General features: G+C 42.1%; 1 protein-coding gene across 3 annotated transcripts in view; it reads left to right on the plus strand.

The window, feature by feature from the left end:
- Window positions 1-15546, plus strand: part of LOC123769651 (EGFR adapter protein) — a 657698-nt gene that overhangs the window by 338455 nt on the left and 303697 nt on the right. For all 3 annotated transcript variants that reach the window (XM_069308737.1, XM_069308738.1, XM_069308739.1), the window contains one exon: window positions 6586-6666. In XM_069308737.1, coding sequence (XP_069164838.1) covers window positions 6586-6666 — 81 coding nt within the window. The remainder of the gene's footprint in view (window positions 1-6585; window positions 6667-15546) is intronic.

A 15546-nucleotide genomic window follows, 5' to 3' on the forward strand; every position in this document is an offset into this window, starting at 1 on the left:
GTCCGTCCTGGACCATTCTCAAGTCGTCTGTGGTCTGGTCAACTTATTTTAGCCACTTTATTGTGACTTATCGCCCGCTGAATTCAATCTTTTATCGATTTTAAACTCACATTGGATTTGTTGGAGACAGAATTATTTTAAATCAGCCAATACAATCAAGGCGAACAGCAAACAGTATATTGTCTCTGAGAGAGAGAGAGAGAGATGTTGGGACGAGGATTTACGAGTCCGCGGGATATCATTGTTCTCCCCCCACACTTGTTCTCTCCGGTAGAACACAGAACAATGAACTCAAGGTAAAACTCGCGGCTTTGAACAATACGCCGGCCTGGCTAGCCACTCTGGGCTATATATATATTAATCAAGGGCAAGACAATCCCATCTGTGGTATCTCCATAAAGGTGTACATCCAATAATGACTCGGTATATCGATCGTCCTTACGGCTAGTTGGAATATGATCCAATGTGCCTTAAATTATCAGAATTTTTACAGCGGACAATGAGAGAGTTTGTAAAAGGAAAAGAATGTAAATATTTCGTTGAGAGTGAGTTTGTTAGGAGGAAAGCGCCAAGCCATTACGACTATATAGCACTGGGAAGGGGTTAGGATAAGGATTTGGGATGGGACGGGGGGAAAGGAATGGTGCCCAACCACTTATTGCGTTGAGAGAATATTATTATCATTTGTGTATTTGACTCTGGCGTTAGGGAGGGCTCAACCGGGCTGGCGTAGGCGCTCTATAACAATGTAGAAGAGTGTTTACGACACCTGACCTTCATTGTAGAGTGGGAGGATGTTCTCATTGTAAGTCACTGCTTTGAACACTGTTTAACACAAGATGTGATACACTCTCGGGGGGTCTCTGTCTCTCTCTCTCTCTCTCTCTCTCTCTCTCTCTCTCTCTCTCTCTCTCTCTCTCTCTCTCTCTCTCTCTCTCTCTCTCTCTCTCTCTCTCTCTCTCTCTCTCTGCCTCTATATTATTTTCAACTCTCTTTCCTTCTCTATATTTTTGTTGCCAACAGTCTCCCTCTCCCACAATCTCCCCTACCCTTCCACCACATCCCCCCCCTCTCCATCTTTCTCCTCCCCCTCCCCCACACCTTTCGCTCCTTCCGTCTCTCCCCCCCCTCCCCGCCCCCCCTCCCCGCCCCCCCCTCCCCCCCCCTACTGCTTTCAAGGAAAGTGTAATATTGAAGCCCGAGTTATATTCACGGTCACCACTTTCTGGTTAGCCATGAAAATAATGCCCAGGTAAAGACTGTAAGTAAGCATCATCCCGTACGTAGGTTCGAACCCTTATCACGGCCCCCTTGGGGGATTTATTCATCTGATATATCAAGCTATTGTGATTTATGTGTGCATCACATCTGACCTACTACTCTTAACGAATTGCAATTTGACACTGTTTAGAACCAAAATTCCTATGCCTTAAGGACATTAAAAGCATTGTAAAATATTGAAGCTTTCTCGGGGGGGAAGTGACAATTGGTTTAAACAGAATATTGCTGCTTGTTTTAGTTACTTAAAACACTTTAAATTGAACGTTCGTCAAATTAGAACAACTGGATCAGTGGCCATTTGTCGGAGGAAGCTTAACTATTTTTTACTGCAACAATAATAGTTAATAATATTAAATACTATTATTAATAATTTGTAATATTATTAAATATTATTATTAATAATTTGTAATATTATTAAATATTATTATTAATAATTTGTAATATTATTAAATATTATTATTAATAATTTGTAATATTAAATATTATTAATTTAATACAGAAATAATATAATCATACATCACCAATTATATTAATTATATATATACCACCAATTTGCAGTCTCCGTGGTGCAGTGGTAAGACACTCGCCTGGCGTTCCGCGAGCGCTATGTCATGGGTTCGTATCCTGGCCGGGGAGGATTTACTGGGCGCAATTCCTTAACTGTAGCCTCTGTTTAACGCAACAGTAAAATGTGTACTTGGATGAAAAAACGATTCTTCGCGGCAGGGGATCGTATTCCAGGGACCATAGGATTAAGGACCTGCCCGAAACGCTACGCGTACTAGTGGCTGTACAAGAATGTAACAACTCTTGTATATATCTCAAAAAAAAAAAAAAAATATTGATCTATTACCTAATTGGTGATGTATTATTGTTCCTTGAATTGAGAGATTACCATACAATGTAATGATACATTTAGTTATTCATGTATGTCTTACAAAATACTAGAAGTGAAGCCCATACCAATGTTGTATTGTAAGTCTCGTATCAGAGTAATAACTTAAGCTTTGGTATCTTGAGGCTATCTTGAGATGATTTCGTGGCTTAGCGTCCCCGCGGCCCGGTCCTCGACCAGGCCTCCTTTTTTTGGTTACACACTACTAGGAAGCAGCCCATAGCAGCTGTCTTACTCCCAGGTACCTAATTTACTGCTAGGTGAACAGGTGCATCAGGGTGAAAGAAACTTGTTTGCCCCATTTGTCTCTGCCTCCACCGGGGATCGAACCCGGAACCTCATGACTACGAAACCGAAGCGTTGTCCACTCAGCTGTCAGGCTCCCCTTAAAAAAGAACACAAAAAACACTTAAAAAAATCTATTTGAGGGTAGCCTACAATTCTTACGTCATTGTACACAGCTGTTTACCAGAGCGACGCCCCAGCTCCATCAGTTGCCTCTTGGTTGTGGTGGAGGGAGCACGGCGCCCGCGGCCCGTGCACGGAACCATTTTGTATCGCCTTTATTTGGACTGTTGTAAATTTGTGGCATCAGAGTGCGACAGAGAACATTGGGAATTGCAAAGATAGATAAGTAGATGGAGGAAGAACGATGTTTTATTAAAGCTTGAGCGACAGATAACTTCTTTGAACAAAGTGGTGCTTAAGCAGAGAGAGAGAGAGAGAGAAGATTAAGCCACCCAAAAGGTGGCACGGGCATAAATAGCCCGTAAGTGGTGGCCCTTTTGAGCCATTTCCAGTATCAATAGATGATACTGGAGATCTGTGGAGGTGCGACTGCACCCTGCGTGACGGGAGATGTCTCCCCTTACTTAAGCAGTATGATTGCTTGCTTAAGAAAGTATTGTAGTTTGTAAATAAGGACAATTTTAATCATATATACAAACCCCAATGATAAATATCCGAACTTAATCTCCAAAGAATGATTCAAGAAAGGTATTTTTTTTTGTAATTTAAACACAAACTCAATGGAGACCCTGGAAACACAAACCGAAACTGTCTCTATTTTCCGCTTGTTACAACTTGTAATAAAGTTGTTACATCTTGGCTTAACGTGTTTATGACGTATTAGAACGTTGTTACAACTTGATATATTAGTTGTTATAACTGGTTAGGAGGGGTTAAACCTTGTTCGAACGTTGTACCAATGTCGTAGTTTCGGTGTGTGTTTGGTGGGTATTTACAAGCTCTGAATGTAATGGAAGCTAGCTTCAAGATTGCCTATATCACTAGAAATAGTATGCCAGGTGATATAATATTATCAGTCTTACGTTTCAGTACAGTATGTTATATGGTACTGAAATGTATATTTGTCTTGGGGCAAACTTGTGAATATAAACCTACATCAAATTAGACAGTAATGAAGATTCTGCCGAAAACTTGAAAATGACAAGTAAGCACTACAGAACAAATAAGATAATTTAAAATTGTTTAATGTATAATCTATATAATCTATTATTATAATTGTGATTTTATTTATACATAACCGTTAAGAGGGGAACATGCTGCAATTTTATTTTGATCTCCTTGGAAAAATGTTTGCTTTACTAGTATTGTACTTGGCTTCTTGTACCACATACTTGTGTACCTGTTTGGTGGTTGAATTCACTCCTTGTACCATTCTTGTTTGACGCCTCGGCCCCTTCCCCCCCTAGCTGCGCACACCTGCACACATTGCAGGTGTGTGCAGTTTGTATCGAAATGCTGTGGACAACATATCCCTAATTCTGTTGACCAGACCACACACTAGAAATTGAAGGGACGACGACGTTTCGGTCCGTCCTGGACCATTCTCAAGTCGATTGTGACTCATCGACTTGAGAATGGTCCAGGACGGACCGAAACGTCGTCGTCCCTTCAATTTCTAGTGTGTGGTCTGGTCAACATACTTCAGCCACGTTATTGTGACTCATCGCCTGCATATCCCTAATTCTGTTACTCATATTGCATATTCACTCATATTGCATATTCATATCCATATTCATTATTGTAAATACTGAAATAATAATTTTTATTCCTTGCCATCAAGTCGTATATTTTAGGTTATACAACGATCGTTAATTTATTTGTGTTAAGATGGGTAGAAAGTCAGTCTTGTAGGGTTATAAAGAGTGGATAGACTATATGTAATTTTATCCTACAAAATTTCAAATTTGTTGACATTTCTAATTTCAAATCGACGCGAGGCTCTGATTACATGATGAACTCCAGAGAAGGGCACTACGGAACGCCGCAATCAGAAACGATGTGGCGGATGACTTCATTAAGGCTTCATTAGACTTCATTAATAGGAACCCGCCAAACACACACACCGAAACTACGACGTTGGTACAACGTTCGGACAAGTTTTAACACCACCTAACCAGTTATAACAACCAATATAGCAAGTTGTAACAACGTTCTAATACGTCATAAACACGTTAAGCCAAGATGTAACAACTTTATTACAAGTTGTAACAAGCGGAAAATAGAGACAGTTTCGGTTTGTGTTTCCAGGGTTTTAGCCTAGTACGGCCAAAATATGACTCGTAGAATTTGTTTGTTACTTAGAACGTTCCAAAGGTTGAACCCGTCTGAGCATCACTTGGAGGTGTAATACTATACCACCATCTTGAGGTTATCTTGAGATGATTTCGGGGCTTAGCGTCTCCGCGGCCCGATCCTCGACCACGCCTCCATTTTAGCAGCTTAATTAAGCTGCTAAATTGGAAGGCACTCCGCGAGGGAGGCAGGCGGCGCCAATGACCCGCAGGACATTGAAGGCTGAAGATGCTGAGGTTGATTCCTCCACAGTTAAGCCGTTTTTCTTTCACTTTTCCAAAGGTATGCAGTCTTGTACAACAAGGAACAAGGCCAGATAACACCGGAGGAGTTGTCATTACTGACCAAACCCCACACGCTAGAAAGTGAAGAGATGTTTCGGTCCGTCCTGGACTATCAACGTCGTTTCGGTCCGTACTGGACTATCAACGTCGTTTCGGTCCGTCCTGGACCATTCTCAAGTCGATTGTCATCGCTGTTCGGATACCGGTGTCTGAGGAACTGAAGAAGGAAACCTGGCGAAGGACCCCCGAGTGATTGTGCCGTGTGGGGCCAGCCAAGTACAACCGCAAGAATCAGTTACATTCTAATCGCTTCAGTGTCTGAGGGGATTTGAAATTAAATGAGATTGTTGGACGCTATGCTTCCCTCTGTGATATGGCTCGGACCAGCTGTGTGCTTCTATGACCAAATTTTCGCCAATTTATAATGAAGAGTGAGGCGATTAATGTAGAGTGAGGCGATTAATGTAGAGTGAGGCGATTAATGTAGAGTGAGACGATTAATGTAGAGTGAGGCGATTAATGTAGAGTGAGGCGATTAATGAAGAGTGAGGCGATTAATGTAGAGTGAGGCGATTAATGTAGAGTGAGGCGATTAATGTAGAGTGAGGCGATTAATGTAGAGTGAGGCGATTAATGTAGAGTGAGGCGATTAATGAAGAGTGAGGCGATTAATGAAGAGTGAGGCGATTAATGAAGAGTGAAGCGATTAATGAAGAGTGAGGCGATTAATGAAGAGTGAGGCGGTTAATGAAGAGTGAAGCGATTAATAAAGAGTGAGGCGATTAATGTAGAGAGAGGCGATTAATGAAGAGTGAGGCGATTAATGAAGAGTGAGGCGATTAATGAAGAGTGAGGCGATTAATGAAGAGTGAGGCGATTAATGAAGAGTGAGGTGATTAATGAAGAGTGAGGCGATTAATGAAGAGTGAGGCGATTAATTACAAACTGACGTTCTCCGGGATGTAGCAGAGCGCGACGAGGTACAACAAACTTAGTAGAAGTTTGGTAGGAGTGGCACAGAGATACGACCCGTCATCCGTACCTATATGTTATAGATATACATCAGCGAATATCTTATATACATTGTACACTTATGCGACACAGAGAAGCATTTACTGCTTTTGAAATCTCATTACAAAAAAATGTGTCATGAATGATCGTGAGAAAGCAGTGCTTCGGAAGGCTTTAATGATGCAGAGGTCTGCTTGAACTTAACTTGGAGAATGAAGGAAACGTTAGATAACGTTAGATAACGTTAGATAACGTGAGATAACGTTAGATAACGTTTCCAAGGGGGCATGGAACAAAGAAATCTGTTCACAGGCTCATGTTAGAGACGTTTTTCTTTGTACCATCTTGGTTTCCAAACCTTTTTTTTTTCTCTTGACAAGTAGCCGTCTTGGTTATTTGACTGTCACTAATTGTTACTATGTGTCTTGGGTAACGTTCACTGGAGTGAACTTATATTTTTCTTCCAGTGCATAAAAGTTGTTCTACTAATTGTTTCTTTCTTCTGTCCACCAGTACACGGGGTCATTCACCGTGGTGGGGTCTGACCAGTCCAGCCGAGCGGAGTACGTCCGGACGCAGCTCAAACAGATGAGGGTAAGTGCCACTCCCTGGCTTTGTTCTCGAGCTCTGCCTTACGCTCAAGGCCCAACTGCAGGCCTTAATATCAATTTCAATGTTACCCTCGCTATTAACGCTAAACTACTTCTCAGAGCAGGCGAGGAGTCACAGTACAACCCGTTCTCGCACTTGCGTATAGTCAATATTGGCTTATTTAATAAGTGCATATGTGACATACTAATTGATTGTAAATATTTTAGTTTACCTTGAAAAGCTTCATAGAAAACACCGACCTCACCTAACCTTCTTAGTATGTTAAGATAAGCATCTTATTGCTTCTTAATTACAATTATTACTTAACCTATACCGTTGATAGGTTAAGTAATAATTGTAATTATTACAGCATTACTCTTATAGGAAGGAAAGGAATTATCAGGAGAAGCGGCAAGTCATTATGACTATATAGCACTGGGAAAGGGTCAGGATAAGGATTTGGGATGGGGCAGGGAGGGGAAGGATTCGTGCCCAACCACTTGGAAGGTCGGGGATTGAACGCCGATCTGCTTGAAGTGAGACCTCTACCGTACCTCTACCTCTACAGTGCTCTACCGTACCGAGTACATAGTATACACCTTAGTAATAATTAACAACACAATATAGTTCAACTCAAGGGCTAGACGTCTCATGTCCGTCTCTGTGGGAAATCAGGAGAGCTAACGATCCTGCTAACGACCATGATGGCCCGAGAACGACTTCGTTGCCAACTGGACAAATCACTCCAACCTTCTTCCAACCACTTAAGAGACCCGGTCTCGCTTCAAGCAGGTCGGCGTTCAATCCCCCGACCGTCCAAGTCACCATTCCTTTTCCCCCGTCCCATCCCAAATCCTTATCCTGATCCCCCCCCCCCCCTTCCAAGTGCTATATAGTCATAATGACTTGGCGCTTCCTCCTCATAGTTCACTTCCCTACCAACCCTCTCTCATAACAGAAGCTCAAAACATAAATATTTACATCTAGTTCATACTATCCCTAATTAGACATATATTCATAATACAATATATACAAAACCTCAAGGTACATAAGAATATGTAACAATATGTGCTAGACACATAAGGGAGGGTCATTTCTATTTACTTCTGGCAATGCTAGCTGGAGACAATTCACTAAGGGTTAGGAGGGGAGGAGGGGAGGAGGGGGAGGGGGGTATGGGGGGGAGTTCTAGCAATTACCGGTCGATCGATCGTTTACGACTTATAGTACCGTATATATATATATATACATATACTTCAAGTATATAGGTGTATGGACAACCATACACTTCTGGTATTTCACAAAAGATCACTAAATACTAAGCTAAGCCAGTAATACGTGACTATATATAGTTTTGACCGCAATATACACTTATACCATATATTTACACTGGTGTATATGTGGTCACTGTACATATAACAGTGTTCAGTTAACTATCCCATATATACATGACTGCTGTTCAAACGAAAGGGATATCCAATCCCTCATATATAGTATCCCTTATTATATATATATAAAGTGCTGTTATAAGCAATAACATTCAACGATGATCGCAAGTTGAGAATAAAAACAGATAATCGTATTATTTGTGATTTAATTTTGTTTTTAGCGTTTTCCGAGAAACTCGTTTAGCATTGCATTAGAAAATAAAAATTGTTTCGACATTATACAATTAGTGAAAACTGCGGGGGTTGGCAGATGACGTAGGGCCGCGGGGGATACAATTAAGTACTCAATTAGCTGAGAAAAAGGAGGAAAAAAATTATTGAGAGAGGAGAGAGAGAGAGAATTTTTGGTAGGTGGGAATATGTCGATTGGTAGGTTGATGATAGGAAGATATTAGGGGAGGTTATCTTGAGGTTATCTTGAGATGATTTCGGGGCTTTAGTGTCCCCGCGGCCCGGTCCTCGACCAGGCCTCCACCCCCAGGAAGCAGCCCGTGACAGCTGACTAACACCCAGGTACCTATTTTACTGCTAGGTAACAGGGGCATTCAGGGTGAAAGAAACTTTGCCCATTTGTTTCTGCCTGGTGCGGGAATCGAACCCGCGCCACAGAATTACGAGTCCTGCGCGCTATCCACCAGGCTACGAGGCCCCCACCCCGTAGGAAGGGATAGGGGAAGGGATAAATATCAGGAGGAGAAAATTAGGCTGATAAAACAGGTAAAGAGGGAGTTAGTATGTATATAATTTCCTACCTAAATTAATCCACATACATTCCAATACTTAACTTTGAATGCAAATCAATATAAACCAATTAAAAGAACAACAGTTTAACCAGGCTCTCTGGAGGCCTGACCTCAGGCCGGGCTCGGGGATCAGGACAACTCTCTAGACCATCTTGAGGTAAACTCCAGGTAAGCCGAATCTGTAGTGGAGTAGAGATGTCCTCCAATAGGCGAAGCAAGGCTGGTATATGTGGAGTGAATGCATTTTTTTATTTCTTATGTTATTATGTAATTTCTTCTCTCAAACGTCTCGATTATCTTAAGAGTTGTTTGTAAGACGGTTCCAAATGTCTGTCTGTATATAGCCATGCCAGACCTGAGCAGTAGAGGTAAGATGACAAGCCTGAGCAGCACAGGACGTTCCTGTGCAATTACTGTCCCCTGGTAACACAGGATTCCCCCTCCCCCCTTCCTCTGCTCAGCTAGGGGAAATGAACTGAGCGAGTGGCAGCAAGAGAATGAGATGCCACATGTAGTCTGTAAGACTTGAAGTCCTATGCTGGGGAAGCGTTTAAACAGGCCGTAATATAGCTGACTGATACGAGGCTTTGGATGTCGAGCCTTAAGATGCCGGATCCAGTACAGTAAACATGACGGAGAGAGAGAGAGAGAGAGAGAGAGAGAGAGAGAGAGAGAGAGAGAGAGAGAGAGAGAGAGAGAGAAAGAGAGCTACTCACTGACCAGTTTACCAGTATATAATCCTGTTTACACATTGCGTGAACGGGCCCTGGAATATACACACACATATATATACATATTTACTCTGGCCGAAGCAGCGTATAACTTAACAGTGACATTAAATTTAAGCCGAGGTGCGTGGTTGTTTGCACGTCCTTAATAAGTGGTTCTCTCATTAGCCGCTGCTCGTAACTCAGCGACAAATCACCGCTCAGGACGGCCCAACACCGCCGCTGATTGGCTGAAACAATCAACCGGGAAATACGTGTCATATACGAGTCCGTGGTTAGGGAGGGGGTAGGGGGGGGAGGGAGGGGGAAGCGTCTTCGACAACCTAATTAAGTGGTAATTAAGTGGCCTTTTTTCATATTTAAGTGAGCTGTGAAGGTTGATGTCTCAGCGGGTAAGTGAGACAAGCGAGTTTAACGTTGGTGTTCAGGACTATTAAGACGTATTACGTCGTATTTGACGTAAATTAATATTCACATATAAGGGCCTTAATCACTCATCATAAGGCTCACATTAGTCTTGATTTGTATATATATATATATATATATATATATATATATATATATATATATATATATATATATATATATATGTATATATACATATATATATGTATATATACATATATATATGTATATATATATATATATATATATATATATATATATATATATATATATATATGTATATATATATATATATATATATATATATATATATATATATATATATATATATATATATATATATATATATATAGCATCTGGGTTCTCGAAATAGATAATTATGCTCTTTCAATATCGCTGACGCAAGTAAATCTGAATATTTTATATATAAACTATTCAAAGAATAAACTACAAACATGTGTATTAAATTCTGTTTCAGAGGGGAATGTTGCTGTGAATAAACAGTAGAGAGGTTGATACAGAGGATACAGTGAACACTGTGTGGGATATTTGGATACGTATTATTGTAGCTTGTGTATTGGGATACATGCCACACGTGTCTAACTCTGGGCAGTTTGTAGCCGAGATACATCATCAAGAGAGAGGGGTGGGGGGGTTATTGACACGGGGACACATAGGGTACAAAAGAAAGTGGTTGGGTAAACCTAGTTTACAGGACCTGATTTTCACCCAGAGTGAAGATAACTCTAACCTGAACCACGAATTACTACTTCAAGGAGCCAGTGACCGTTGTATTCACCTAGTTGTGCTTCCAGGGGTCGAGCATCGGCTCTTAAGCCCCGCCTTTCGACGATCATTAGTTCAATGCAGTGACTTTGCCTAGTCCGTTTGACACGAAGCAATAAGATGCTTATCTTAACATACTAAGAAGGTTAGGTAAGGTCGGTGTTTTCTATGAAGCTTTTCAAGGTAAACTAGCATGTTTAGTATGTCACATATGCACGTATTTAATAAGTCAATATTGACTGTAAGAAAGGGCGAGAACGGGTTGTCTCCACATATGTCAGTTGCTGGATTTAGAAACTGTACTTCTGGTCAGTCTCGAGCCCATTGTTGATGTGACGATGTGCATTGATTTTTGTAACTATATCAAGACTGTAACCTGTTTAGTTAGATTAATTGTGGGGGTTCAGTCCCTGAGCCCATTATGTGCTTCTGTAACCTTTCCCACTACTGCCCACAGAACGGGTATGGGGTGCATAATAAATTAACTAAACTAAAATCGTTCTACGTTTAAGACTCTCAGACTGCAAAAGTTTTTTTTTATTCTGATATCTCTGACTGATTTGTATTTCCAGTTTTTAATTACGTAATTTCACTCTGCTGTTCCTTAATTTGATCATTGCTTGTATATCTTATCTATACTTTGTCAATCTCAATTTAGTGTCTTGTGCGTCGTTATGTATACCCTCGGGAGCCGGTCGGCCGAGCGGACAGCACGCTGGACTTGTGATTCTGTGGTCCTGGGGTCGATCCCAGGCGCCGGCGAGAAACAATGGGCAGAGTTTCTTTCAGCCTATGGCCCCTGTTACCTAGCAGTAAAATAGGTACCTGGGTGTTAGTCAGCTGTCACGGACTGCTTCCTGGGGGTGGAGGCCTGGTTGAGGACCGGGCCGCGGGAACACTAAAGCCCCGAAGTCATCTTAAGATAACCCTATTGCCTCTTTCTTCAACTGTAGTGAGGTCCTGTTCTATCTTAATAACTCAGTCAACTCAACTCAAGGATTCACATTTATTACATATTTTTGAATTTTAAATTTTTTTTACACGTTCCATACTGTGGCAGTGTATTCAGTAATAGGTCAAAGGACGTGTACAGTACTCGGAAGGTATCTTCGTTAGAGTTGCTGATGGATTACCTGACGTCTGTCAGTATGGCGTATACTGACAGTCGTTATTCTGTTGATGTGCTTCTGGTGTTTGATCTCAAGTTAAGTCTTTCTCTTTTAGAAGGACGTCTCGTTCTCTCAGTATTAAGACCTCGTTCTCTCAGTGTTAAGACCTCGTTCTCTCAGTATTAAGACCTCGTTCTCTCAGTGTTAAGATCTCGTTCTCTCAGTGTTAAGATCTCGTTCTCTCAGTGTTAAGACCTCGTTCTCTCAGTGTTAAGACCTCGTTCTCTCAGTATTAAGACCTCGTTCTCTCAGTGTTAAGACCTCGTTCTCTCAGTGTTAAGACCTCGTTCTCTCAGTATTAAGACCTCGTTCTCTCAGTATTAAGACCCCAGGTCTCGTTCTCTCAGTATTAAGACCCAGGTCTCGTTCTCTCAGTATTAAGACCCATGTCTCGTTCAGTGTTAATGTCTCCCAGGTTTTCCTGGTGTGTTCTCCCAGGTGATGTGACGAGTGGGCGGCTCATTACTCCCCAAAAAGAGGCTTAATTGCTATGCCTAATTAATGGAAACGTAATTACAGCAAACTCCCTCAGCACGTTTGCAGGTATTAAGTGATCATCCTATTAATTAATTGGTCTCTTAGACTTGTTTTGCGTGGAGCCTGGTTAGCGAAGGCGCCGGCTTGGTTTTTTTAATGATTTTTCTTGCGATCTTTTGAACTGTTTTTTAACAAAAAATTCTATTAAAAAGCATAGTAAGCTGAGGTTTTTTTGTATGTGGTAAAGTATATAATGCCTTACTGCGCTCGGTGGGAATTATAAGATGAAGGTGAAGATCTTAATTATAAGATTAAGGCATCAGTGTAGTTGGCATTAGGTAGAGGGATGAGCTTTGAACATGCGTATGTCAGTATGACCTTTGACCTTTGAGCGGTGTTGGGGTGGTTCCGTCAGTAACAAGCTGGTAAGCTTGTTTATCAAGAGTTTAATTCTACGTTTAGGATCATTGTCATCATAAATGGTATGATCTCCCTGGTATGTCGTTGAATAAATGATTGCTTAGGGTCAAGTGCTTGAGCTATGCCTGATCTAGGGTTAGTGGCAGGAGTGTTGGACTTAGCATCAACGCCATTCCAGCCCGTGTGGCCAGCTTGGGTTCATGTTTAACGTTACCTAAAGTTTTAAAGTTACCTTTAAAATTTAACGTCAAAGCAAGAGAGGAAAAAAATTGAGAGAACATGATCCCGACGTACTAAATACAAGTATCATTGGAATAAACAATGTTTTATATTGAGCAGGAAAGTAACTGTACAAGTATATACGAACTTGTGTATATATAAATAAAATAACTAGAGAACATGCATGGAAGCAAAGCATGCAGGTCAGCCACACGGATATGAGGAAATTCTTGCGAGTAGAGCCAACAAGTAGAACCATCTACGAGGATAACAAAAATACTAGTAGAAAAAGTAGAAAATACTACTTCTATAGAGTTTTAAACCCCGATATAAGTCAAGGGGTCTGGAATCATTGCATTAGAAGACCAAGTAGTTTTACCTGAATTTACCTGAGGATCGCCAACACTAGTGGCCTCGACGAGGTCAGGAAGCCGGCGGCTTGTCAAAGGCCTCCTCCCTGATGATCTTTTCCAGCTGTATTTTAAAACCCAGCAATGTTTTTTAGTGTTTACAACCTCGGCGGGTAGGCGGTTCCACTGGTTTACAACCCTGTGGGTGAAAGAGCATCTCCTGTTTCTTGTCCAACATTGTGGCTTGTTGAGCTTGAACGCGTTGCTCCTTGTTCGTGTTACATCTGAACTTTTGAAGTAATTGTCCGGATCAATCCTCCAAATTGTTCAGTATTTTAAAGGTTTCAATGAGATCCGCCCTGTCATGCCTGGTCTGTAGTGTTGTTAGCCCTGTGGCCCTCAACCGTTCCTGATACTAGAGATGACTAAGCTCTGGAATGATTTTTATTGCTCGGTGTTGCACCTTCTCCAGAGCAGCTAATGTCTTTCTGAAGATGAGGTGTCCATGCCAACCCGTTCTCGCACTTTCTTACAGTCAATATTGACTTAATAAATACGTGCATATGTGACATACTAAACATACTAGTTTACCTTGAAAAGCTTCATAGAAAACACCGACCTTACCTAACCTTCTTAGTATGTTAAGATAAGCATCTTATTGCTTCGTAATTACAATTATTACTTAACCTATACCTATAATAGGTTACTATACCTATAATAGGCTCCTACTTGTTGTACAACTGTTAGTGAATGTCTGACAGATTGGATCCAGAAGATGACACCTGGTTGATACCTGGTTGATGGGGTTCTGGGAGTTCTTCTACTCCCCAAGCCCGGCCCGAGGCCAGGTTTGACTTGTGAGAGTTTGGTCCACCAGGCTGTTGCTCGGAGCGGCCCGCAGGCCCACATACCCACCACAGCCCGGTTGGTCCGGCACTCCTTGGAGGAAACCTCCGTCTTGTAACCTGTTAGGTAATTACTGCCAGGAAGTACCAACGAACACAGACACATGTTCACATGACGTCATCGTTACTGCTTCGCGGGGGTAAAGAAAAACAAAAGATTGACGCAATGAAATGCTTCCCCATAACTATCGTGTGTGGAAGCTGTTGATATATATTTTTTGGGTCTATCTCTCTCTCTCTCTCTCTCTCTCTCTCTCTCTCTCTCTCTCTCTCTCTCTCTCTCTCTCTCTCTCTCTCTCTCTCTCTCTCTCTCTCTCTCTCTCTCTCTTCTCTCTTCTCTCTCTCTCTCTCTCTCTCTCTCTCTCTCTCTCTCTCTCTCTCTCTCTCTCTCTCTCTCTCTCTCTCTCCCCCTCTCTCTCTCTCTCTCTCCCCTCTCTCTCTCTCTCTGTCTCTCTCTCTCTCTCTCTCTCTCTCTCTCTCTCTCTGTCTCTCTCTCTCTCTCTCTCTCTCTGTCTCTCTCTCTCTCTCTCTCTCTCTCTCTCTCTCTCTCTCTCTCTCTCTCTCTCTCTCTCTCTGTCTCTCTCTCTCTCTCTCTCTCTCTCTCTCTCTCTCTCTCTCTCTCTCTCTCTCTCTCTCTCTCTCTCTCTCTCTCTCTCTCTCTCTCTCTCTCTGTCTCTCTCTCTCTCTCTCTCTCTCTCTCTCTCTCTCTCTCTCTCTCTCTCTCTGTCTCTCTCTCTCTGTCTCTCTCTCTCTCTCTCTCTCTCTCTCTCTCTCTCTCTCTCTCTCTCTCTCTCTCTCTCTCTCTCTCTCTCTCTCGTCTCTCTCTCTCTCTCTCTCTCTCTCTCTGTCTCTCTCTCTCTCTCTCTCTCTCTCTCTCTCTCTCTCTCTCTCTCTCTCTCTCTCTCTCTCTCTCTCTCTCTCTCTCTCTCTCTCTCCCTCTCTCTCTCTCTCCCTCTCTCTCCCTCTCCCCCCTCTCTCTCTCTCAAAACACTCCAGAAACACGAGGAATTCTTTAAGATCATGAGCCTCCCCGGTTGGGTCCTTGAGAAACCATCGCTCCTGGCCAGACGTCCCGCCGTCTGATAACTAAGGCGGTGATTAGAACCAGAGTTTTATGCTTGCTTCCTGCAGATGGTCCACCAGCCCAACTTTGGAGGATAAAACAGCCGTCTTAATCTAGCCTTTTCCTTGTGGTGTAGGAAAGGGAACGGGGGGGGGGGGATAGGTGGCATG

This window comes from Procambarus clarkii, chromosome 63, assembly GCF_040958095.1.
Source record: "Procambarus clarkii isolate CNS0578487 chromosome 63, FALCON_Pclarkii_2.0, whole genome shotgun sequence".
Taxonomy (NCBI): domain Eukaryota; kingdom Metazoa; phylum Arthropoda; class Malacostraca; order Decapoda; family Cambaridae; genus Procambarus; species Procambarus clarkii.